Source organism: Barbus barbus, assembly GCF_936440315.1.
Source record: "Barbus barbus genome assembly, chromosome: 26".
Taxonomy (NCBI): Eukaryota; Metazoa; Chordata; class Actinopteri; order Cypriniformes; family Cyprinidae; genus Barbus; species Barbus barbus.
Genome location: NC_136754.1, coordinates 6,580,111 through 6,607,061, shown reverse-complemented (window position 1 = coordinate 6,607,061; position 26,951 = coordinate 6,580,111). Strand labels below are relative to the sequence as shown.

At 36.0% G+C, this 26,951-nt stretch overlaps 1 protein-coding gene across 2 annotated transcripts in view; it reads left to right on the top strand.

Annotated features, from left to right (window-relative positions):
• pard3ab (par-3 family cell polarity regulator alpha, b) overlaps positions 1-26,951 on the top strand; it is a 75,794-nt gene continuing 48,843 nt past the window's right edge. For both annotated transcript variants that reach the window (XM_079380151.1, XM_079380150.1), the window contains exons 1-2: positions 1-330; positions 18,846-18,947. In XM_079380151.1, the coding sequence (XP_079236277.1) occupies positions 211-330; positions 18,846-18,947 (222 nt within the window). In that variant the 5' untranslated portion in view covers positions 1-210. The remainder of the gene's footprint in view (positions 331-18,845; positions 18,948-26,951) is intronic.

The following is a 26,951-nucleotide window of genomic DNA, read 5'->3' as shown; positions in this document are numbered from 1 at the left end:
GATCACGGCGCGGTTCCCGTACACAGATCCCAAACACTAAACAGGTGGTCATACACCGCCACACAGCGCCCGCCGCGATGAAACGGAACGAGTACCGATCGTAACTTACACTGAGCCGCCAAGGTTATTAATGATCTGGACACCAGAGCACGGGAGCCTTTGATCCCGAGTTTCCCTCGGAGTCGGGAAGGTCTAAGGAGAGTTGGAGCTATGAAAGTGACGGTGTGTTTTGGAAGAACTCGGGTCGTGGTTCCGTGCGGAGATGGCAACATTAAAGTGTACTCGCTCGTCCAGCAGGCCGCGATGCGATACAGGAGAGCGATCGCCAAGGTGAGATGCTGTTTCTCTGTATCCTCTGGAAACATAGTTGCGCCGGTGAGGGCTGCAAATATGGCGGTGTCGAGACCGAGTAAGTGAGCGGGGGAAGGGATTGGGACAGTCCGGACACTTCGGGAAAGAATGGGGTTATTCCCCAGGAAATAAAGCGTTTTGTGTTTTTATTCTGTTCTAGTGTGCTGGACCTTCCTCTTTGTTCTTTATGTCCACAGCAGACTTCTGGGAGCCAGTGAGAAATGGGGCAAATTAAGTAATATATAAGAGAGCGAAGTTTACTCCACGTTTGAAACGTTATTATTCTACTTTGGGACCTGTTAGAAATGACAGCATTTACTAGAATGCGATATCACGTACATTGACTTTTTGTTTACATGCTGCAACTGAAGCATCCTTTTGCTTTTTGTGATGCAAATATGTCTTGAACTTTTCTTATGTGTACGTGAGTCCTGCGCTTTGTTTGAGTGAGCTGATGAGAGCTGCTGCTGCTAGGCTAACAGTGATCATTAATATGTCCTCTACTCGTTATTTAAACCGTGCATTTTCTACACTTCTACAGACCGACGTGACAAAAACGGAACGCTCTCGTTCCAGAATCAACAAAGCTGTTCGTTTAGCGCGAGAGCTCACTGTCCGCGCGCATAGTTCCGGGCGTTCAGCTTTGTTGATTAGTTTCGTCGCGTCGCTAGCAGTGTATATGGAGCTCTAGAAGTGCACTTGATACTTTTTTTTGGGTGCTAATTTAAAAAAGTTTTACTCATAAAAAACTTAAGGACTTAGAGAAATATCATTACAACACTCTAGAAATGTCAGTCTTTTAGAAAATGACTACTTTTCGTGGGCGCTGCCATGCAAGTTAAGCGCAAACTCCGCCCCACAGCCAATTCTATAGATTTCATTGGTTTTAGCATTGCTGAAGGAATACACAACTTTAAAACAAATATTAATGCCTAACCTTAACCATAACATTAGTATAGCATTGATAGCATTAAGGGCCATTCATGCTATAACCGTGAAGTTTTAATAACTATTCTAATTCTATGAGAGTATGGAAAGCACAGCTATAATAATAACAACACAGAGGAATGATATCGTGGGAATCACTTTCAGAATGTTTTTATTTCCCAACTAAAAAACATTGACAGCCAATCAGAATCCAAATTTAAAGTGCTAAAGCAAACAGAACGTAATTGTACATTGGTGTGAACACTAATATAGTTATAGTTAATGTTCTTGTTGTGAATGGGCCTTTACCGGTTTTCTGAACTAAATCCAAGATGATGGCTCATTCATGATTCATTTATTCTGTCACGTGACAAATGAATGGAAAGCCTCAGATGAACTAATCATTTGTGTTTCTCCTGATTTATGTTTTGCTGCCTATATAGTGTATAGTTTCTTAATTTGGAGTATATGTGCAAATATGATTAGATTTTAACACCTGGCTTAAATCACTACTAAATGACTTGAATTAAGATTAGTTCTATTTGAATTTGAGAGTCTGTATCTTCTGTTTTTCCCTCTACAAATCCATGAAGTCTGAACTTTTGAGACAGGTTATATTATATTAACAATAATTCTTTTACAAAGCAAAAACGGGTTTGATAAACAGGTTGGTTCAGGTTCTAAACATAAACTTGTCCAAACTGTGTCCCAGCATTAATCACCAACTCGCAAAAAATAATTGCTATTGCATCCAGTAATGTCCATAGATATGTAGTATGAGATGGAAAAAAAATGTAGAGGTTAATAGCTTGGGCTGCTGTTTTGACCACCATTTCCACCACCAGATCCCCAGAATACCTCAAAGTCTAGTTTGCACCGGGGAGAAATCAGCATTCAGGATCAGCACTTAGACTAATAGCGTTCAATACGCTGCTTTTACAGTTAAATGATCTGAAGCTCAGAGATTTTAGCTCGATATATGAGTTAAGAGAGCAGGGGCGAGGGAGACAAAAGCATGTTTGTTCACATGAATAAATAATTTTCTCTTTTAGTAGCATATGAGCAGAATTGTTTGTGTTCTCAGTGCTGGCCACCTGTGTGTGTGTGTGTGTGTGTGTGTAGTCGATGATTTATTGTTAAATGAATGTTGTTGCCACTGTGTTTTCTCTTAAACAGGACATCTGTTAGTGTATATGTGTACGATGACAGCTGTTATGATGACTATTAAAGATGTTCCATTGTGATGGAGCAGTTAATATACATAGACAATTATACAGTCACATACACAATTATACAGAGTATAACCAGCAGTGAATTGTAAGTCAGGTCCGCTCCAAGGACAGTGCAATTATATAGAATACAAATATTAAGAAAAATAAAAGTAGAAAAAATAAAAGATAAAAAATAAAAATGTGCAGGTCAGTATGTTGTTGACTTAAATGGTAATAAGAGGAATGTGCAAAAAAGTTGTACAGGATATTTTAATAGCAGCGATATGAGGTAGAAAAAATTATGAATAGCTTATTGATATGGTGATATTAACATGGAGTCAAGTGATGTTATGACACAGAGTTAGAGTTTAGGAGCCTGATGGCCTGGGGAAGAAGCTCCTCCTAAGTCTCAAGTTATTATAGTTAATTTATTATAATCATAATCATATGAAGTGTTATTGTTATGGAAAATCTGATTTTATGATGAAGTTAAGGATGACCTAATGTAAGATTTGGCCAGTTTTGGCTCATCTGACTCAACCGTTAATTAGAGCTGCACGATTAATCGTTAAAAGATCGCAATCTTGATTCAAATACCCCACGCAATCTAATTTCTAAATGACATCGATTCGCCCGTGTCTATTAAAACCGGATTATACCGGAACATTCAAATCTGCATTCGCGCTGCTGCTGATCCAGAGAGCAGGCAGTTAACGTGTTTAGGTAAGAAAAAGTTTCACAAACAGTCTTTTCAACTACACAGTATTATTTCTGTCTTACAGTCATTCATAGAAATACTGGGATAAAAGTTTATAGTTCAGCTACAAACATTGATGTCTATGGTAGCGATCAAAATAGAGCCACTCATCTTTTGAAAGTAAGTGAAGCTTCAAATAACGTTTGTGTCGATTGAATCGTTTCGCCACTAGGTTTTGACAAGTATTTGTCATTGAATCATTCATTCGAGATTCGTTCAAAAACACTGATTCATCCATTAATAAAACAAGTGAGGTATTTGTCATTGAATCATTAATACAAACCAGTTTTTCATAATTTTAATAATAAAAATTGGTGTATTAAATACACTATATTTTAAATACGTATACCCCGGGTTTCACAGACAAGGCTTAAGCCTAGTCCTAGTCTAAAATGTAAATCTGAGCTGTTTGAACTGAAATAAACTTGCTCTGACTGATCTTAAAATATATCAGTGCCTTTGTTTTGTCTCAAGATGCACACCAGTAATGTTTTTTTCCCAAGCATGTTTATAAAAATTGCTTAAATTTCTTAATTGAACTATGATCTAATCCTGGCTTAGTCTAAACCCTGTCTGTGAAACCGGGCCATACTGTATTATAGATTAAAATGTTTAATAATTAATTTAAATGAAACACTTTTAAATAGACTGCAGCAATTCATATTTTGTCACACATTATTTTGTTTAGTTCAGAATCGTGGGAGAATCGTGATCTCTATTTGAGACAAAACAAATTGTGATTCTCAATTTATCCAGAATCGTGCAGCTCTACCGTTAATTGCAATCTTATCATGTTCATCTTACATTTGCTAATGTTGTACATGTGTTGTCATGCCTTACAAATGTAGGCTGCATAATTTAGTTTTCTATGTATTGAACATTTATTCCAAATTTTGCTAACTTAAACGTCACCAATGATAAATTTATCTAGCTGACAATGGAAGAAGTTTTACCGAAATAGCAAATATTTGTGAAAATATCAGAAGCATCAGTTAGAATGGTTTGAAAATTATAAATCACTATATGTTTCCAGCAAAAATGTGTTTAATTTACATCTGTAATGAGGTTACATAATTTCATTTTCAGCTGTTATAGCTAAACCGAATAAAATTGGTCCTTATTTTATAATTGTTTCTATAAAACAGTCATTCTGACGGCACCCATTCACTACAGAGGATCCACTGGTCAGCAAGTGATGTAATGATATTGAGCCCTGCTTGTGAATTTTGGAGCTTTATTATAACAATAGTCAATATTATGCTGATTTGGAGTGCTGTTATTATGAGGATAAGTCAGTATGATTATTTGGTGTGTGTAGAGTGTTGTTGAGATGATTTAACTGGTATTGTGATGGTGTGGAGTGCAGCTGAGAGAATGTTGCTGTTTACAAGGAAGTGGAGTGCTGATGTGATGTAGCTGATATGCTGATGTCCATTTGTAGTTTGTTGCAGGAAGTCGTGTGAATAATAAAGTAAAGTGGGTGTCAGAGAGAGAGAGACAGGCAGTGAAACAAGGATGGTGTTTGTGAATGTGTCCTTGGTTCTGTTAGATTGTCACACATTCCATTTGCTTTTCTCTTTCCCCCAAATAACGTCTGCAACTCTTTAACTACATTCAACTCGCCTTTTTCTTTTTGCTCGCATTGCTTTTATTCTCTTTCTAGGTTCTAGTCTTTCAGCTGCTCAGACTGTAACTACTCTTTAGACCAAACACAAACAGAGGTGTTCTGTGTGAGACTGTGAGGTTCGAATTTAGGGCTGATCTGTTGTCTGTAAATATTTTAAAGGAATATTTTAATGTAAATTTAATGAAAATGTATTCACCCTCAGGCCATCCAAGCTGTATTGGAACAGATTTGGATCATTTGTTTTTGCATTTCTACTCTGCAGTGAATGGGTGCCTTCAGAATAAGAGTCCAAACATCTGATAAAAGCATCACAAGAAGAATCCACACAACGTCAGTCCATCAATTAACATTTTGTGGCAAGAAAAGCTGCGTGTTTGTAGGAAGCAAATCATTAAGGTTTTTTAACATCAAATTGTCACTTCTGGTCAAAATGAATAGTGTCCTCTATCCATAATATTGCTTTCTCCAGTGAACATTTAGTGTGAAATTCAGCCATCCCAGCTGATCGTGTCTGGTTTGTTGCTGGGGGTTGGCAGGTTTTCAGATGCATGTGTTCTTGCCTATAGAACTGGATTCTGGCTGTCTTTTTGTGTTCTAGTGCTTGATATTTGTAATATTGCAGTCATATCTATTTTGTTTACATGTATTTTTATGCTAAAATTGGTTGTTACATTTAGGGAAAAAATAAAATCCATATGAAAGTTACTGAAGCACTGCTATATACATTCACCATGCTCAGCCAATTTAGTGTTGTACAGTCCAAAGAATGGCAGCCACTTAAAAAAGTATGTCTCTTTAATTGGTGTAGATCTATAACAGGTAACTCACCGAGGAATCATTATCATGGGATTCTAGGTAATTCCCTGTCCTGACAACTAGGCACTGTGCTCTAGGCCACCAGAGGTTTTGTTTTACTATAAAGCTTTTATTGTATAGTTATTGCCGTATAAAGAAATGCAGAAACTCTTAGCATAAGTATAACCTGTAAATGTGGTTTGAAAACATCTGTCAGTTTGAATGTTGTGTATGTAATGACTGTATGTAGTGTTTTGTGGCATAGGCAATCTTGAGGTTTTTTTTATTGGTGGGTCCCCATATTTCTACTGAATCCTAGATTTGCCCACAGGGAATGAAGCTGTTGGTGTCCTAGAGGATATTTTGGAAAACGGTGTTAGTAAGTTCCCTGCAGAGACCCACAGCCTCTTGCTGAACTTTCATTGGAGAAACTCTCAGATAACCTTTTTAGAAAACTCAATTCAGTCTCATTGGAAAAATATGCTTGTGGCAAAACTGTCTGTGAAATATTACATTGTTTCTTGTACATTTTGCAACATTTACACTGTAAAATATTCAGTGAGTTGTGCTAAGAGTGTGTTCAGTTTTATCCAGAATTCTGGCAGCATTCTGTAAAGTTGGTTGTTGTACATTTTGCGCTGGTTCAGACATTAAATATTTGGGTGAGCAGCACTACCCTAAACCTAACTGATAATGTTATTAAAAGCAAATGTGAAATATAAATGCATTTGCTGAAGCAACTGTACCATAATAAGTCTTTGAGCTCTTTGAACATGACTCGTGTTTTCACTGATACAGAGTGCTCTGAATTGCAATTGCAATGCTGTACCAGGTGAGCTACCAAGCAAGTTTACTCCATCACAAAAGCCATACATATGGAGCTACTTATGTGATGCAAACAGTATTAGTTTACAAATCATGAACTGGGGTAACAGGGCTTTGAGGTTGAATATTATTGTGCAAGAACAAAAATAAGTCTTTATTAATTAATAATCTGCTCCTGTAATCATAATTTGTGTGAAAATTAATAAAAGCTGCTGGTGTTTTGCTATAATTTAAGATGGAAACTTCAGTGAATTGTATGTATATGGAGGTTCTGGGATTTTTTTTTTTACTGCACCAATTAAAAGTCTACGCCAATATTTGCGATGTAAAATGTTGTAAACCCCATAGAGCACCATTCACATACACAGACCAAATTAACCACTTTATTAACCACTTATATTAACCAAAACTATACTGCATGCCTTAAACACTGCAGACCACCACACACACAGTAATGCCTGTAAGAAAACAGCAGGGACTGGACACAACTGTGGTGTAAAGTTCTCTGTACTGCTGTGGGTCACACACTTCATTGGTTCAATACCTCTTAAAGCGACAGTGATACATTAAGATGGGCTGTGCAGACCCATGTGATTTAAGTTGGTTAGTTGTCAGACATTCATTAAGTGTCTGTTTGAGTGTAAATGTCAGACTGACCCCCATCTTCTGTTTAGGAAACACACATAACTTTGTATACTTCCCATTCACATCTGTTTTTCTTCCAATAAGATAACCATGAGATTCATGAAGATTTTTACTAGTTTTGACAGGTTTTACTTTTCTTTTGGGTATATTCAGAAATGTTGTCCCCAAAAAGGTAGTAAAACCTGCCCATACAAGTGAACACAGTGTGTTTGTGTGTGTTTGTTTGTAGGTCGGTAAAGTGTTTGTGCAAGTTGTTTATCTGGGTGCCAAGCTATTCTGAATAGCATGAGATCCACAGAGGGGTATTTCAATCTGCATGAAGCTCATGAAGGACCTATTCCTCAGGCGACTGCTTTTAACAGCATGGTTTTTGCATTTGTGTGAATCTCCTGCTGTGTGTGTGTGAGAGAGAGAGGGAGAGATGGAGGGATTGTGTCTTTATATGGTCGTGTCTGTAAGATCTCTGTCACGATATTTAAAACATCAGCACCAATGGCACTGGAATAGTCAAAGACGGTAGCTTTCTGCTATAAGCAGCTGTGAGTGTGTGTATAAACATACAGGGTTCAGTGTATATATGGGTGTTTCCTCAGCTGAGGGCACTTTTATTTCATTTTTACTAAAAATAACTTGTTTCTTTTTAAGGTCACATTAAAACTTTCATCTTTTATATTGTTTCTTTTCAAAGGATTTTTATTTGTAGCTTTTATTATACAAGTGGGGATGCACAATACATTGGTACCCTATCGGTTGCTTATTGTATTTTTAATTTTCCGTTTTTACATTTTTATACAGTAACTGTACATTATGATGTTGTGATGACTAAATTCATGTATAGCATTAAAGCTATTCATTTTCTAATTTATTTAGACCAAATTTTGTAGTAATATTTTTTTGGTTTATCAGTTATATGCTTTAACATGGAAATAATGATCAGTTTATGAATACTGTCAAGAAATGTTTTAGTGCATTCCTTTGTCCCAAATATAGAAGTCCATGATAAAATAGTTGCATTTTAAACATTATGATCATCTAAACAAAGAGTAAAATAAATTATTTAGGGCCCAAGCCAGTAAGGCGCAGGGCCCTATTGTTCCCCTAAGGATTATTATTTTTTTTTTTTTTTTTTTTTTTTTTTTTTTTTTTTTTTTTTTTTTATTATTTTTTATTTCGACTATCCGGGTACTTTTGGGGGCCTTAACGTGCCCGAAAACTCTTGAAAATTGGCACACACATTGGAACCTGCGGCCATTAGGACGCCGCTGAGGCTGGGACCCGGGCGTGGCACAGGGGCTCTACGGCGCCCCCTGCAAAATTGTCAGAAAGCTTGATGTATAGCTCACACATACTTGCACGTATTCATATGAAACTCGGTACACATATAGAACTCATTGAGCTGAACAACTTCCGTGCAGCATGTTTTAGGCTCCGCCCAACAGGAAGTCGGCTATTCAGGGCTGTTTAAAAAGCGCATGCTCTGGAATTTGATATACTCCTCTGAGGATTTCCATACGATTGCCACCAAACTCGGTGAACATGATCTCAAGACATTGGGGACGCTAAATTGCGAAGATATTTTTGATATGTCGAACGGTTTGCCCGTGGCGAGGCGATGAAGTTATGGCGAAAAATGAGACCCAGGAAATGCGTAATAACGTCCACATACATTGTATGATGCAGATCAAACTTCAGTGATTTGTTCGTTGTATGATGCCGATCGGATAGATGTGACTATTATGACTGAAAGTTATAGCGCCACCAACTGGCTGCAGGAAGTGTGTCGTTTTCAAAATGCTTTGAATTCAGCATCTTATTTTTACTCGATTTGCTTCAAACTTCACCAGAATAATGTCAAAACACGGCCGATGTAAAACTGTGGAGGGAATATTGATATCTAAACTTATGTTGCCATGGCAACGTGTCAAAGTTGAAAATTCGTTTCTGGTGATTTTGAGGCAGATAACATGTTTAGAATGTCATGAAACTCAACACACATATGAGTATTAATGATAGTTAGACACTGGAAAAAGCTCATAAACGGGCGTGGAAGAGGCACTCTATAGCGCCACCTTTTGTCAAAAATGGGGGGGTTAGTTTTAGCTACAGACACCAAACTCGGTACATAAATTGTTCTTATTAAGCCGGACAACTTTCTAATTTACAGTCATTAGCTACGACCAACAGGAAGTCGGCTATATTTATTTTAAAGTGTTTTTTTTTTTAAAACAGGCTGTAAACAAATTCATACTCCTCCAAACAGAAACACGTAAATCACACCAAACATTTTTTCTCATGATGCCAAAATACTGAAGATGCTAAATTGCGGACGGATTTAGGATATCTTGAACGATGATTTAATGGCAATTTATTAAAGTTACTGTAAAAAATAGATTTTTTTTTTTTTTTATCTTTTAAGAGCAGCTTCCAAACACTTCATAAAAAATTACATGCACATAACAATACAGTCTGAGGATATGTGATTAATTTCATGAATTTACAATACACTATGGAGAGCAGAAAATTAAAAAACTATCAGAGAGTTATTAAACTGCTGAGTGAGAGCTCCTGCCAGTCTGCCTCTGAGTGAGGGGTGGGGTGGGGTGGGCTGTCAGTGACTGTGTGGATTGAGGCAGTGGGTGAGAGAGAGAAAGAGAGAGAGAGGGTCTGTTTTTTAAAATCTTTAAAAAATGCTTATAAATCATTAAAGATTTTGATAACACTTTATAATAAGGTCTCAATTTTTAACATTAGGAAATGCATTAATTAACGTGAACTAACAATGAAAAATATATTTTTACAGCATGTTAATACTTCCATGATAGTATGAACTAACAAAGAAATTTTTTTTTAAAGCATTTATTAATCTTTTTAATGTTAGAAAAATAGTCATGTTCAAAAGATAAACTTTAAAATGTAATAATATATAAACACATTTTGGAATTAATATTGATCAACATTAAATGGTATATAATTATTAATGATTATATATATAATGATAGCTACAGACACCAAACTCGGTACATAAATTGTTCTTATTAATCCGGACAACTTTCTAATTTACAGTCATTAGCTACGACCAACAGGAAGTCTGCTATATTTATTTTAATGTGGATTTTTTTTTTAAACAGGCTGTAAACAAATTCATACTCCTTCAAGCAGAAACACAGAAATCACACCAAACATTTTTTCTCATGATGCCAAAATACTGAAGATGCTAAATTGCGGACGGATTTAGGATATCTTGAACGGTGTTTTAATGGCAATTTATTAAAGTTACAGAAAAAAGAGAAAACTTTTTTTTTTTATCTTTTAAGAGCAGCTTCCAAACACTTCATAAAAAATTACATACACAGAACAAGACAGTCTGAGATATGTGATTAATTTAATGAATTTACAATACACTATGGAGAGGAGAAAATTTAAAAACTATCAGAGATCTCCTGTCACTGCTTCTAATGTTTGCGGTGGGTGACTGGATGGGTGACTGACTGTGTGAGTTCAGTGAGTGTGGAGGGGGAGAGAGAGAGAGAGAGGGTCTGTTTAAACGTCTCAAGAAAATCCTTAAAAAATGCTTCTAAAGCATTAAAGGTTTTGATAACACTTTCTAATTAAGTCTCATTTGTTAACAGTAGGGAATGCATTAATTAACATGAACTAACAATGAAAAATATATTTTTTACAGCATGTTAATTCTTCATTGATAGTATGAACTTACAATGAACTAACAATGAACAAAATATTTGTAATATTAGAAAAATAGTCATGTTCAAAAGATAAAACATTAAAATGTAATAATATATTAACACATTTTGGAATTGATTTTGATAAACATTAAATGGTATATATTTATTAATGATGTAAATTAACAACAGTTAAATAATATTGTTTTTTAACATTGGTTAATTCACAAATAACATTAAATATTAACAATATATTTTTTACTTTATTCATTTGTGTTAGAAAAAATTATTAATGTTAGTTAATGGAAAAATAAATAATTAAAAAATGCTTATAAATCATTAAAACCTTTGGTAACTATAATAATTTCTCATTTGTTAGCATTAATAAATGCATTAACTAACATCAACTACCAATGAAAAATATATTTTCACAGAATTTAAAGTTTTATATGTTGTTCTGTGTGTGTGTGTTTCACAGAGTTGATGGTTTGGATTAACCCTTTAATTGCCGTATCCCTTAAAACCAAACTGCCAGAGGGTTACTGTGATGCTTGTGCTCGCTGGGCACCGTTTTATCGATGCCACCGGGGTGGCGTATGCTGACGGCTTGGGCCCGTCATCGCTGCTTGCAGCTATATTTTTAGATTTATTTTTGAATGACATTTATGAATGTCCCAGTTTTGCTGTTAGTCACGTTTTATAAAAAAAAATGCTTGGCCAAAAATAATAAATTAATTTGTCATATTTAGAAAAATGTAAATATAACACCCAATTCATATTTAGGCTGCCTTTATAATACCTTTATGGTAGGGGTGTAATGTTTCACAAAATTCACGGTTCGGCTCGATACGGGGGTATATTGGTTACTGTTTTTCTTCCAATAAGAAATAGTGTTGGAAATAGTTCTGTTTTAAACCATGAAGGCAATCCAAAGGATATCACTTCAACATTATAATGACATATAGCTAACTCTTTTCATTTATTCTCTTAATACTTCTCTTGTGGCCGTATATCAGTGTTAATTTTGACAGCAAATTTTGATTTAGTTTTAGTTCTAGTCTTTTGACTAAAATGCCATTTAGTTTTAGTCATATTTTAGTCATCTGAATTGTTTCTAGTTTTAGTCGACTAAATCTACAGTAAATTTAGTCGGCTAAAGTCTAATGGGTTTAGTTACAGTGCATTTATTAAGCATTTCTCTAAAATGTTCAAACTCATTATATAGGTTTTATTATGATAGACTGCGATTTAACTGCAGTGACACACAACATGCCTTTGTTAAAATTAAATAAAACCACTTCTCATAAAGAACAAGAACACGGTCTTCTTTTTATTGAAATACCAATGATTATATAGGCTAATTATGCATTCTTTATAACAACTTTACCATATTCTTCATTCTTTCAAGCAGACATATTTATTTATATAAATACATTTAGATTAATCTTTAGGGCTACTAAAGTTTTTCAATCAAGAGCAGTGAGTGATTGTATGTCTTTCTTTTGTTGCTTGATTAACATCAATGACTCGGACAGTAACAATTAAATTAGGCTGCTATCCCTTTAAAACTGAATACACGGATGCAATGGATGCAATGTACTGATACATTTTCTCTCCACTGTTTACGTTCACTTAAGGCGTAATCAACTGTGTTTACGAGAATTCTCGTCAAAACGGACATTTTGACATCATTTTGTGTGTATTTCTCCGTTCATGCGACGTGAAAGAGTACTCACCTGCTGTGAGACGCGCTTTCTGTGTGTGTATGCTTCAGTGTCTACGCTCAGAAAACCGGACCGATTTGAGTTCTCTCTTGCATCGTCAGGTTTATCCATATGCCTGCTCTTCTCTTACTCCCACATATTGACATTTTTTAACGTTTTATGCGCTGTGCAGCAAGTGTATTTTAGCTTATATCCCGCCAGTTCATATGTCCGCATCTAACCTTCTATGCAGCAGATTCGTTCTCAATTAATCGCTTCCCAAATCGTTTTCGTCTCGTTTTTATAGATAGATTTACGTCATTCAAAAAGAGTTTTCGTTCGTCATCGTCTCGTTGTAGTCAGTGAAAAAAAGTGTCGTTAACGAAAATTATGACACATTATTCGTCAACGAAATTACCACTGCTGTACATAGTGAAAAGAAATGAAGAAACGTATTTCGTGTTAAACAGGTTGTTTTTGAAATTCGCTGCTTGAAATAGGCTAAAGCTTTTTATTTCAATGATTTTTATTGATGACTGCAGTGTTAATATTTTAATTGTGGGCCTATAATTCATTGTATAATAGACCTGTTTTTTTTACATTTTAACTGAGGAGTAGGCTAAATAGCCTAATTTTTGTTTAATAATAAAAGTAACTTCATAATAATAATAATAATAATAGGCCTAATAAAAATAAGAATGTAACAGGCCTACATTAATTGGAAATACCAAATATCTTAATATTGCCAACTGTAGATGTTTTTGACACTATCTCTGGCTATCGTCGATATAAGATCATGCCTTTCGGCGCACCCCAGCAAGGGGAGGTTATTGCGGGGCAGACAGTACGTTGCCTCTTACGTCATTTGGGCTGCCTTGTTGAGCGCAATGGCACTGAGAACATTATATTTCACACACTTTAAGCTCTTTTATTTTCCAAATATAATAGGAGTAGTCCAACATATCGAATCGTTCGGTTTGTAATACATACCGAACTGAAAGCCTCGAACCGAAAGGTTCAATACGAATACGTGTATCGTTACGCCCCTACTTTATGGTGCTTTTGTCTCAATTTGAAGCTAGTCTCAGCCTCAGACATCACATTCAGCCGTCAGTCTGAAGGTCTGGCTACACGAGACGATTTTGAAGCTTGACATCCCTAGTCCTCATTCACTTGCAATAATTAACTTGGCGATTCTTAAAAAAAATTAGATTTTGTGTTCCATGAGAAAAAGTCCTACGTGTTTTGATCAACCTGAAGATGAGTAAATAAATAATCAATGGGCTGGTGTTTCTTGTGCTGAATCTGTGACTGCTTTTACGAGGTTAACAGTCATTTTGGGAGTCTGTCCTTTTGCCTGCGGATCCAGCTGATGACAGATGAGTGCTAACGGACTTTCTATTTTTAACTCTTAGACGAGGCATTAATGGATGTGACTTAATTGAGTCTCAGTGAAATGAGTTTGATTCAGTGCATGTGTGCGTGCTTCATGGGGAAGAACCTCTCAGATGGAGAGCGAGTTTATGGGTTCAGGATCATCTGTTCTGAAACGCTGACAAAGGAAGACAATGAAAGAAAATGCAGAAATCTGAAAACATCATTGTGTGTGCGTTATGTAAGAGTGCAGCTGTGCTACAGGGATTTGCTCTTCTCTGCTTGTGTACAGATACGCTTATGAAAGGGAGAGTGGAGCAAAGGTTAAGCGATATTAGTGGTGAGATTTTAAGGGTGTTTTAAGCCTTGGTGTTAATTAACTTGGAATTAATTACTATTTTGTAGATTAAAGGGATAGTTTGTTGGTAACCAGAGAGTTGCTGGTTTGTATGTAAAAACTGTATTGAGAAGAAAGAAAAAAAAAAGTCAGTGGTGTCCAATAATGGTTTGGTTACCAACATTCTTCAAAATATTTTATTTTGTGTTCATTTTTGGGTGAACGATTGCTTTAATTAATTGAATAATAATTGATTTTTAAAAAATAATTTGCTGAGAAAATGCCCCTAAATGATGATAATTAAGAAACATTTTGGAATGTAACATTATATTATGATTTCAATATTATATTGAAGTCAAAACTCACAAACTGAAGATTATACTTAATTCTGATGATTGGAAATACTTTATTACAGATTTCATGTACAGGTTGTGGGCATGAATAATTAAATATTTTTTTGTCTTATTTTCTTTATGCTATTTAATTAATAAATTGACAGTCATAAGCCTTTTGACAATATTGAGTCTTTGAATTTATGCATTTAATCCCCCCCCCCGATCAGAGCATCTATTATTTCAGCCAAATAGCCATTGAAAGAGACAGTAGCTGAAAGCATGAAATGCATGAAGAGATTCAGAATATTTTCTGTGATTTATATTTTTGAAGTCTCTGGAAATAGTGTCCTGTAGCTGCTTGATTCACATCTCGATTCTAATGTAATCACATCACATCTCTTCTCAAATTAAATTCAAATCTTCTCTTTTTAAGTTTAATGTTTTCTTCCTGAATCAAATCTAGTCCTTAATTGAATCTGTTATATTGAATTTCTATCTCCTTTCCAGGTTATTTTTAATGAATCTTAACTTCTTAAATGGAATCACATGCATCACGAACTTATTCATAACTCTTCTTAAAGATGAACTATATTGTTTCTGCACTAATAATGTCACTTAGAGGAATTACAAAAAGCATTTTTTTAAACAACCTTTACAACCACTCCTTAAACTCAACACACCCTTACGATTATTCTTATCTTTACAAAAATTATTATTTTATCTGGTGCTTGACAGTGAAGAGCTAACGTGATTTTAGAATAAACTAAAATAAATGTTGGTGTCTCGATTAAAGGCCAAATATTTAGTTTATCTTATAAAAGCACCACCAGTGTTTACCTTTGTTTTAGCCTATTGTCTGTGTGTGCGTATTTTAGCCAGTGTTTGAATTTTGGTTTGCATTTCTGTAACCGAATCTGAATAAATTTTACCATTCAACATGTCAGCCGTGTTGCCACACTGGCTAAACCGTCTGGCGCAGCCTTCTACAATAGCCACGCCCCAAACTCTCGCTATTGGTTGAGCTGGAAATAGATTGAAGCCTCTCTAAATGTTTTGTTGATGCCTGGAAGGCTCAATGTTTACAATTTTGGGAGAGATAAACCCATGAAAGGCATACTTATTCGGGATGATACACCACCACCGTTGAAAATCGATACAAATATGTGACTATTTAAATCGGTTGAGATGTTGAACGAATCACAGGGGTAGGCGTTTATATGAATGCATCTCTGAGGTGAACTTACTGTCTTTAGAAAGGTTTAGATGTGTTTTCTCTTTTCATCTCGCCTCCATATAAAGTTGTGTTCATGAGCGCAGTTCTGCTTTGTTTACAGAGGTAACCAAGGAAACGCTATATTTCTGCTGTTCCATAAGCGCCATCTGCTGTCAGAGAGTGGATTTGCATTCTTTTGCTTTTGCATTTAGTGTAGTTTCACAAAACTAAAGTCAGACCATTCTGTTTTTGCTTTAAATTTTGATTATACAATCTAATTTAGATTAAAAACTGCGCATGCATGCAGCATATTGGATTGTCATTAAAATACAGTGGTTTCCTCAGTTTGTTTATCTAGAGAGTTTTCTTTTATTTGTGTTATTTATCTATTTGATTCTTAAAATTTCAATTTAATGTTGTTATTTGACATATTTCAACTTCGCAAAGAAAAGTGCAGCAATTTGTCCAAGCAAAACTTTTTCGTATATAATTTGTCTTAAATCTCATTTTGTTAAAAAAAAAATAACGAGAAAGCCATATTGTGAAATTAGCATTGTGAATCGTATCGCGTTGTGAGTTGAGTGAATCGTTACATACCTAATTAGTTTTTTTTTTTTTTTTTTTTGTCAAAATGTCACCTTTAAATTGAATCTCTTTTCAGAAGTGATTCGAATGAATCTTCTCCAGTCAAATTGAATCACTTCTTGATCTGGATCTCCTCATCCGTTGAATGTTATAGGATCTTCACTGAATCAAATGAAAGCATTTACTCCACAGAATTGCAGTATGTTGTAGATGATGTGTGAATTCCTGTTTTCCTGACAACTCTTTGTAAACATTCTGAACCAGCCTGTGAAAAACATGCCAATTTTCATGCCTCAAAATGTAGCAAACGGTAAGAACACATTCCTTACCGTTGTTTGTCACATTTTGAAATATTTCAGATGCCCGTGCTCCTCTTTAGAGTAAACACTCATTAAGCTGAACATGAGTGTGTGTGAGTTAGCACTGCGAAATGACTCTTATTTCCTGTATCCTGCAGAAAGAGAGCCAGTTTGTTGGAAAAAGAGGCTTCATAAAGACTCTTTCTCATGAAAACACTTTGCTCTCTGTTGGGGGAGACTGACGTTCCCTTGTTGGACTGCATGTTTGGGTTAGCGGACATGCGCTTTCTCTGTCAGGAGATTTTAAGAAGCTTTATTAGCATCAGAAACGATGGATTCCATTACCAAAGCATTAATAAACATCACACATGTATGCACCCACGCAAACACAGTTAGGATAGCAGCGTAAAGTAAGTTTGAATATCCGGTTGCTGTGTACATGTCTCTCCTCCTCGGCTGTTCAATAAGACATGGGCTCTCGTATCAAATACACACACTTGTCTTTGACAGCACAATCCTCTCAGCGTACACACACTAGTCTTTCTGAGAGTGAACTTCTCACGTTACTGAACGCGTCCTCGTTTGGTATTATTTGTTTCTCAACTGAGAGGAAGAAAGGAATGATGAGGAGACAGAAAGCGACTTTAAGCTGGTCTGGTTTCTTTTGTGTGTGGAGAAAGACGGTTTGTGATGGTTAGAGATGTGGAAGAGAAGAGACTCGGGGAGGAAAAGGGCTGGGCTAAGCAGGTAGAGTCAGCACTGATTGGTTCATAGCTGTGGTACATTGTGACATCATGATTTGGCCTACAAAATGAAGCAGTTGCTTATTCATTGTAGACTGTTTTGACTCAGTGATGAAACTCTGTTTATGCTTTGATGGTTTTTAAATTGATTTATTAGAGTTTATTGCCATTTTTCAAAACCCCTGAAGTTTGGCGCATACCATTTATGTTACAGAGGTGTAATTTCTCTTTTCTAAGCTGCTAAAAATCATAAAATCATATTTGGGGGTACTGTGGCTAGTTCATGTCTGTATGCTTCGAGGTCTGATATGAGAAAAAAATTCTTAATATAAAAACTCTTCCAGGAAAATAGAACAAGAATGATCCAGCACTGCAATCATTTTTGTCCAATAAATAGTATTTGTATTAATATGTAGTAATTTATATTGTTTTCTTTTTAATTTATTGTATGAATTTTGATATTAGTATTAGTATAATTGGTATTAGTATAATACTAATAATACTAATAATAATAATATTTAATATACAACAAATGAGTAATATTTAATATATTAATAGATGATAATAATAATCATGGTAATGATTATTATCATTATTAGTTGTAGTATAATAATAATAATAATAATAATAATAATAATTATTATTCCTATAAAATATTACATTAAATATGGTTTATTCAGTGTATATTAAACAGTGTTATTATTATTATCATCATCATCATCATCATTATTCTTATTGTTATTAATATTATTATTATTATTATTATTAATGAATCATAATTCTGTTAATAATCGTCTCTATATTCAAATCATTCCTACAGTTATGGTTTGGGTCCCTGATTAATAATAATAATAATAGTTAATATTATAGTAGTAGTATTATTTCTCTAAAATATTCTAAATATTACTTATTGCATATTAAACTTATTTCTGTTGAATATTAAATAATTTTATATTAAGGATTATTACTGCGATTTATTTAATTTTATTTTAATTCCTTTTTTTTTCTTTTTTTTTACGGACCCCTGTCTGGAAAGTGCATTTCAGTTTTGATTGACAGATGTTGCTGTTCCATAGTTCGGTTCACATTGTCTCTGTGGCTCTCTGTTGTCTGTAGCTATGTGCTGATCGTGTTTGTGTGTGTGTGTGTGTGTGTGTGTGTGTGTGTGGTGTTCTGTCTGTCTGGTGGGTGTCATGCTGAGTGGTAATGACCTGTGTGTGTGTGTGTGTGTTGTCCTGTCTGGGTGATGGTCTAGATTCAGGTGCATTATCCTGATTAGTTAAACCCTCATTATGTGTGTGTGCTCTTCCTCACTGATTAGAGTGTCCTGATGGAGTCTGTGCGAGTGTGTGTGAGGTCCAGGGGTGTAGAAATACTTTCACTTAAACTAAAGTCGAACAGAAGTTCACCATGTCATCTCTGTGTCTCTCTCTCTCAGGGTGAAGAGTACTGGGTTCAGGTGTACCGGCTGGAACACGGTGATGGAGGAATTCTTGACCTGGATGATGTTCTGTGTGATGTGGTTGATGACAAAGACAGAGTGAGACATGCATTCTCTCTCACACACATGCACACACACACACACACACTCACACGTTTGTTTTTGTGAAAAGTGGGGACATCCCATAGACCTAATGGTTTTTATACTGTACAAACTGTATGTGCTATTGCCCTACACCTAAACTTAGCCCTCACAGGAGACTGCATTTCTACTTTCCCCCCCAAAAATTCACTCTGTATGATTTATAAGCGTTTTGAAAAGTGGGGACATGGGGTAATGTCCTGAAAAGACACCTTCACCTTGTTATACCTATGTCATACCGGTGTCATTATACAAATTTATGTCCTCTTTTGTCACGAAAACGCACACTCACACACGCACGCACACTCACTGACACACTGCTAGCATTCTCTTCTAAAAGGGGCAGCGCTCCTGTGTGTTGCTTTAGTAGTACATATTTTAGTTACAGGTATCAGATGACTGTTGTCTCCCAATAACCATGCCCTATATTTAGGACGGACTCACACACACACACTGCTCTGAACTCCAGTGATTCTTTTTATTGAGGCGTCACTAGACCTGTATGGAATCTACATCTGCAGAAACTCCACAGGTTTCCACAGAATTCCAGCCTCCATCATTCATAAAGCATTCTACGCATTCCACTGCTTTTGTATTTGTTTTTAAGAGAATGTGCTAATGCCTTCAGCTACCAGTTAGACAGCTACCAATAGTATTTACATAGTATAGTATCTTTTTTTTTCTTTTTTTTTAAATGGCATCTTTTGATATTGGGTACTTAATTTTACATGATCAATAATGTTTTACAGTCAGATTTATCTTAATGTGATCTTTAAAAATTAATTAATAATTTAATAACACTGTTGATTGTAATCTTTAGCAAAAAATAAAATAAATATACATTTTCATATTGTAAATTAAAATGTTGTGATGCCAATGACATTTAATTAATCAGTTTATTTTATTCTATTATTATTATTATTATTAGTCCTATTATTGGGGCAGTCGTGGCCTAATGGATAGAGAGTTGGACTTGAGGGTTTGAGTCTCAGGTCCGGCAGTGATTGTAGGTGGGGGAGTGAATAACCAACACTCTCTCCACCCTCAATAATAGTATAGAATTCTAAAAATAGTATAGAATTCTAATCAGTTGTTGACCATAACATGAACATAATTAATGGCTTATTGGTACCAAGCAGAATTGTTATATTGGCGCATATCTAATTAGTTGTACTGTAAATTCAGAGTCTTTAAAGTAAACAGTTGTGAATATTTCATGAGCAAAATGAATGGATGAATGATTAAAATGGCAAGGAGGGATTTTGGTTTTGTGCAGGGTAACTCTGCCCTCCTCTGGTCAAACACGATTAGCATGCTGTCTTCTCCACATTGCAGCATGTTGCTGACCCAGAACAGATGATATCGGTTTACTGAGACCACAGACACTTTGCTAGAATGTAGTTGTGTGTTTGATGTGGTGGGTGTGTCTGGGTGTGTGTGTTATTTTAGTTCTCTGTGTGAAATAAAAGACACTTCACATCTGTGCCTCAGGGAGTGTGTGAGATCATTCCACCAGAGTTACGCTCACACATTTATAGCTGATAGTGTCTAGTCTTACCTTAAAAAGGCCATACCTTCTATCAGCCAGTGCGTACGTCACATCCTGGTATGTCACACAGATTTACTGAATGACTCACGCTGCACCTGTGGTCACAGGAAACACTGTCCGCAAACAGGAAGTGCCTAAATACTGCTGCAATGTGGTTTAGTGTGATTCATTCAACTTAAAATCACACAACAGCACAAAAACTCACACGTGTATTTTAAAAACTCTCTGCACAGATGTGGACTGTCTAATATTAATGGTCCATAACCAGTTTTATTATTGTCTGTGGTAAACCAAAGTCCATTTCAGGCTAAACGCACAAACCCAGGCGCACACACACACACACACACACACACAGCAGGGTTAGTTTTGTGTTCTTAATAATTCAAATATGTTTTACATGTTTTGTTTTAAAATATATTTTCTACTTTTTTATAGTATCTTATTTTAGTTTTTTAGAATAGTTAGCCTATTCTATATTTTAGTTTTAGAATTTTAAGGTATCTTAAGTTACTGTGTTAACAGGTATAATATTCAAAACTTAAACTAAAACTAGTTTGTAGTCATTTCTGTTTTATATTTCTTCATGTCTATGTTTTGGAGTCATAAAATGATATTGGTTACAGTTTTTCCAGTTTTACTACCCTTTGCATTGTAAAAAGCGCTATACAAATAATGGTGACTTAAGATTTTTTTTTTTTTTTTTTAAGGAATCAAGGAATTAATACTTATTCAGTAGTGATGCAGAAATTGAACAAAAGTGACAGTAAAGAACTAACACTTTTAAAAATGTCTATTTCAAATAAACTTTCTATTCATCAAAGAATCCTCAAAAAGAAATGCTAAAGACAAAATGAATTAGCACAACCATTTTTATAGTTAATAATAATAAGAATATGAATGAGCTACATTTTAAAATATATTCAAATATTTCACTATACTACTCGAACTTTCTTACTGTTTTTGGTTATAAATGCATTTTTGGGCGAGCTTTAGAGACTTATTTATAAAACATAAAAAAAATAATAATCCCCTGGTTTCACAGACAAGGCTTAAGGCTAGTCCAAGACTAAAATGCATGTTTCAGCTGTCTGAACTAAAAAATATCTTGCTGTGACATATCTTAAAATATGTCCGTGCCATTGATCTTCTCAAGATGCACACCTGTAACGTTTTCTTCCAAGGCATTTGTATAAAAGCTGCTTAAATAGTCCTGGCTTAAACTAAGCCCTGTCTGTGTTTAGTAAAATGAAACATACATTTTCTAAATTAATTGAACTAGATTGTTACTTGATTTTATCAGCCTCATATTAACATATATGCATGTGTGTGTATGTATATGTGTGTGTGTAAACTGTAGAGCAAGTCTAAAATTATTTTCTGTCAGAATCAAACTTTTTTAGGCCACCACAAAAAAACAAATCAAAACTTTGACTATGCAGTTCTGCTGTAAGACAGTAGAGAGTGCCAAAGATTCAGCTTAAACTATTATCTCTCTCTCTCTCTCTCTCTCTCTCTCTAAACCCCCCCCCCAACCCTTTTTTGTCACCTTGGCTTGTCTTAATGAACAATGAAACTGCTAGTGTTTGGCCCTCTGTCAGGTATTGAGCAACGCACAGCTCTTTTATGTCTACTCTACCCCCTTCTGTGATAACGTCCTCAATCCTCTACTGGACAGGAAGCGGTCGTCGGTTATAAACAGGACGTTAAAGCATCTAAACGTGCTGCTTCTGGTCAGACAATGTACGTGTGGAGATCTTGTTTGTGTGGAGGCTTGAGGAAGTGTGTGAGTGGTGGGGTCTTAACAGGAAGTGTCTGTGAATTGGTGCTGCAGGCAGTGTTGCATTTGGTCCTGATTGTATGTACATGCAGAGCGTGACCAAGATTTCCCTTGAACCAGTGGCCAGTTAATCATCGCATAGATGCTTTTATAATTGAAGTGCTGTGAGCTGGTGTGACCGTCTCAAACACAAACTGGTTTCCATTAGCAACAGGCCTCATGAGGGATTGAAGCAGTGAGACATGAGAGACTGTTTGCTCTCATTGACACTGGTTTAAGGGATTGAGTTAAGGGATTCAAACCCTTACGGGCATGCTTGCTTTCTTCTGTTGAACACAAAAGAAGATATTTGGTAACCAAGCATTTGCTGCTAGTTATCTGTAGTTGTTTTTTTCCCATGCTATGAAAGTCATTGACTACCTGCGACTGTTTGTTTCTCTTTGTTTCTTTCTCACAAAAGAAAGTACAGGTCTAAAATGTCTTTATATAGCCCAGGCTAAGAAAATGATGATGAAATTTAATTTTGGGGGGTGAATTATCCCATTAAGGCAATCACTATGCTAATACACTCTTAAATGTTGACGACATTTAGCAGATATACATGCCTTTTGAAATTTCTTGTCTGGGAAAATGAACATTAAAATATGAATAACTGGTTTTGCACATTAGAGCAATACCATTTGTACAATCAAATGGGTCTAGAAACGGTGGTGTTGTGAAATGAGAAGGCAAAGTCTGTGTGAAGTAGCAAAAGGCAAACATATAGCGTTATTTTACTGCCAAATGTCGAGAGCGCATTTTTGTAGCGTGGAAGTATAATGCGCGAGCGCGAATCTCCCCGCTCGCACGCGGATTTCCTTTGCTCTTGCACAAAACCGGATGCACCGTTGAACGCGATTATGAACGCAGACGAATCGCCTTCGATTATAAACACGAAATTGCCTAGCTTGTCAGTGAACTACAGTTCTATGTAGTAAATCCCGCTCCATTTGAAAGCAGGTGATGGTGATTAACTACTAATCAAGAAACCGGTTTTACTGACTAGATGCGCATGATAATCGAATTCGATTAATTGCACAGCCCTATTATATATTGTAATATTGGCATTGTTTTAGTTCTATATAAGGCTGAAGAGTTCCAAACTGCCACTGGTATTAATATCAGCCTAAAAAACTGTGTAGTGGGAGCTTCATGGAATGTTTCAATGGCCGAACAGCTGCATGCAAGTCTCACATCACCAAGTGCAATGCCAAACGTTGGATGGAGTGGGGTGATGCATGCTGCCACTGGACTCTGGAGCAGAAACATCTGCTGTAGAGAGACGAATCACGCTTCTCTGTTTGGCAGTCTGGTGGGCGAGGCTGTAACCTGCCCTTGTCTATTCCAGCATGACTGTTCCCCAGTGCACACAGAAAGGTTCATAAAGACATGGTTGGATGAGTTTGATGTGGAAGAACTTTACTGGCTTGCACAGAGCCCTGACCTCAACCTCATCGAACACCTTTGGGATTAACTGAAATGGAAATTGTGAGCCAGGTCTTCAACATCACTGCCTGACCTCACAAATTCTATACTGGAAGAATGGGCAAAAATTACCACAGAAACACTCCAGAATTTGGTTGAAATATACACTATATTGCCAAAAATATTGGGTCACCCCCTTCTAATGAACATGTTTGACTACTTTAGTCATTTCTATGAGTACAAATCTTAATATTAAAGCATATAATGATATTCTAGGGAATTGTGTGCTTCTAATTTTATAGCAACAGTTTGGACAGGACCCTTTTCTATTCTAACATGACAGTGCCTCTGCGTATAAGACACGCTTCAAAAAGACATGATTGATTCAGTCAGTGTGGAAGAACTTGACTGGTCTGCAGAAAGCAAAGTCCTGATCCCAGCTGAACTCCTCTGGTGTGACTTTATATGCAGACCTTGAGCCAAAAACTCATCACCAAACACCAATGACTTGTATAGACACTATAAGGACAAAAGTGTTGGGACACCCCCTTCTTTAGAACAGAAAAAGGCACTAACAAAACTGTGGCAAGAAAGATGGAAACATAATTCATGTATTTAAAAATTGTATTTCCATCTCTGTTGCAACAGCTTTGGACGTGTCTAAAATGACAGTACCTTTATGTACAAGTCATTGGTGTTTGGTGATGAGTTTTTGGCTCAAGGTCTGCATTTACAGTCACACAGAAATATAGAAATGACTAAAGTAGTCAAACATGTTCATTAGAAGAGGGTGACCCAATACTTTTGGCAATATAGTGTATACCCACCACTTCTTGATACCAAATGCAGTAACCTGAATCTGAAGGGGCACATGAAGCTTCTGTGTATGTGTGTGCTGGCTGTTTTACAACAGCTTTGAAAATTGTTCATCCAATCAGATTTTACAGCTGTAACTGTTCAGCAGAAGATAAACTGTGGTCTCCTCTCCTTTGGTCGGTTCAGACTCATACGGTCAGTTATGTGTAAACTAGGCTATAGGGCAGAGTGTGTGTGTTTGTGTTTGTGTCAGAGAGAGATGGGTTCAACAGATTGTGAAGTTCAAAGATCATAACATTTTGAAGAGAGGAAATGAATATCCTCACAGGAAGTATACAAATGTTCTCCTGGGAACTTCCTGTCAGCACACTTGGCGCATACAAACCTCTGTTGACCTCCAGTGTGTGTGTGAAGATGTGTTTGTAAGATGTGATTTGTGTTGTTGGGTCAGTGAGTTCTTGTTTTTAGAGTCATTGTGAAACACATGGAGGGATTTCTCAATGCTGCTATTGCTGGTTCGGCTGTAATGCTACTGTGTGTGTGTGTGTGTGTATTTCCAATTATACATGAGATGTCACGTTTGTTTAGGTAACCAGTAAATAATTACTCAACCTTATGAAGAACAGCACTGCAGTGTTATTTGTAATGCTAAAGTTCGTTGAGGTTTGGATTATTTGAAGCGGCAAGAAATACACTCCAGCTAAAGACATTCCTCACGTCTTCATACATCTTTCACCTTCATCTCCATTGTTTTCCCGTCTGTTTTTCTTCACTGCACTGCCCTTTAGTTTCTGTAGAGGGGAAAAATCATGTACTTGTGTAAGTGTGTACATGTGAAAAGATTTTTTGTTGGATGAACTTGCCTATTTCTTGTGACCAATTAAAATGTGTTTAGCAAGACGTCTGTTTCACCCCGTAATGGTGAATATGTAAGTGTATGCATATGTATTTTTTATTTATTTTTTGGCTCACCAAGTCTGGATATATTTGATCAAAAATACAGTAAAACTGTTATATTGTAATATTGGGGAACAGTGTCACGTGACAGACACAGTGATGGTTTTTTGTCCATTTAGTGGACATGGGGTTAAGTAAATTATCAGGAAAGTTTTATTCAGGAAGTAAATTTAAATAAATTGTTCAAATGTGTGTGTGCTTTCTGAACAATCTGAGCTGTAGCTCTGGCTGCACTCTGAAGATCTGCTGTGAAACACTGATAGCCTCACTGGTCATATAATTCTAACAATGCAAAGTTTTAAACGTGTAATGTACAAACACACTCAAATAGTTGCGTAAATGTCGGTTCCCACGAGTATGTTTCCAGACCCATCAAGTTTGAGATAATCCAGACTGTTCTTCTTAAAAAATTATATACAAAACCGACATTAGCAATAGTTTTAAGAAATGTAGAAGGGTCACACACATTTCGATTTCTTATTTCCCACATCCAAGATTGTGGGTTGCAAAACACACTCATGAAACGCCTCAGAGGGGGACCATCCCTGTGGATTCTGGGTCATGTGCCCTTCAGCAGCACTTCTGTGATTGGTCCAGACCTCCATCAGTCAGTCCCAGCCTGATTGTGTCCAACCATTTCAACCCACCCACTGAACCAGTGCCTCAAGCATTATCATTCATGTTGACACACACACGCATAATTGAGACCAGATGTTCACTTTGTAGCATGAGATGTTGCCTTCTGTCCCAAACACACTAGTGTCTTGAGGGACACAGTGATGAGAGCGTCCTGCTCTAAATGAGGACACCACACACACGCTCAAGCTCTCTACAGACTTCATAAAGCTACATGACTCCTCGTACTCAGGAGTAACTATGTTTCAGAGTTTCCAAGGAATAATCACGTGAAAAGCTGGCTGTATGTGATTTTTCTTGTCTCTTGTGGTTGTTGGCACTGGTCAGATTATATGTTATGACGCCTATGTGTCCCACAATAATCATTTCATATCAGGCCCTGTTGCATTTTAGCTAATGAAAAAGTTCTAAATTTTAGTGTCTATTTTAATATATTTAAAAATATAATTTATTCCTGTGATGGCAAAGCTGAATTTTCAGCATCATTCTAATAGGCTGATTTAATCATTTAAGAAACATTTCTTCTTATTATCAATGTTGAAAAGTTGCATTGTGTAAGGTTTTTATGAACCGAACAAAAACTTATTTTTTTTTCAAGATTATTTAAGGAATAGAAAGATCAGAAGGACAGAATTTATTTGAAATACATATTTAAAAAATATATATATTATTTGAAAAAAAAAAAAAATGGATGTAAAAAAATGAATGTATCATATTTAGTAGCAAAGTGAAACAGGACTGGTCTGAAAGAGCAAGTGAGCAT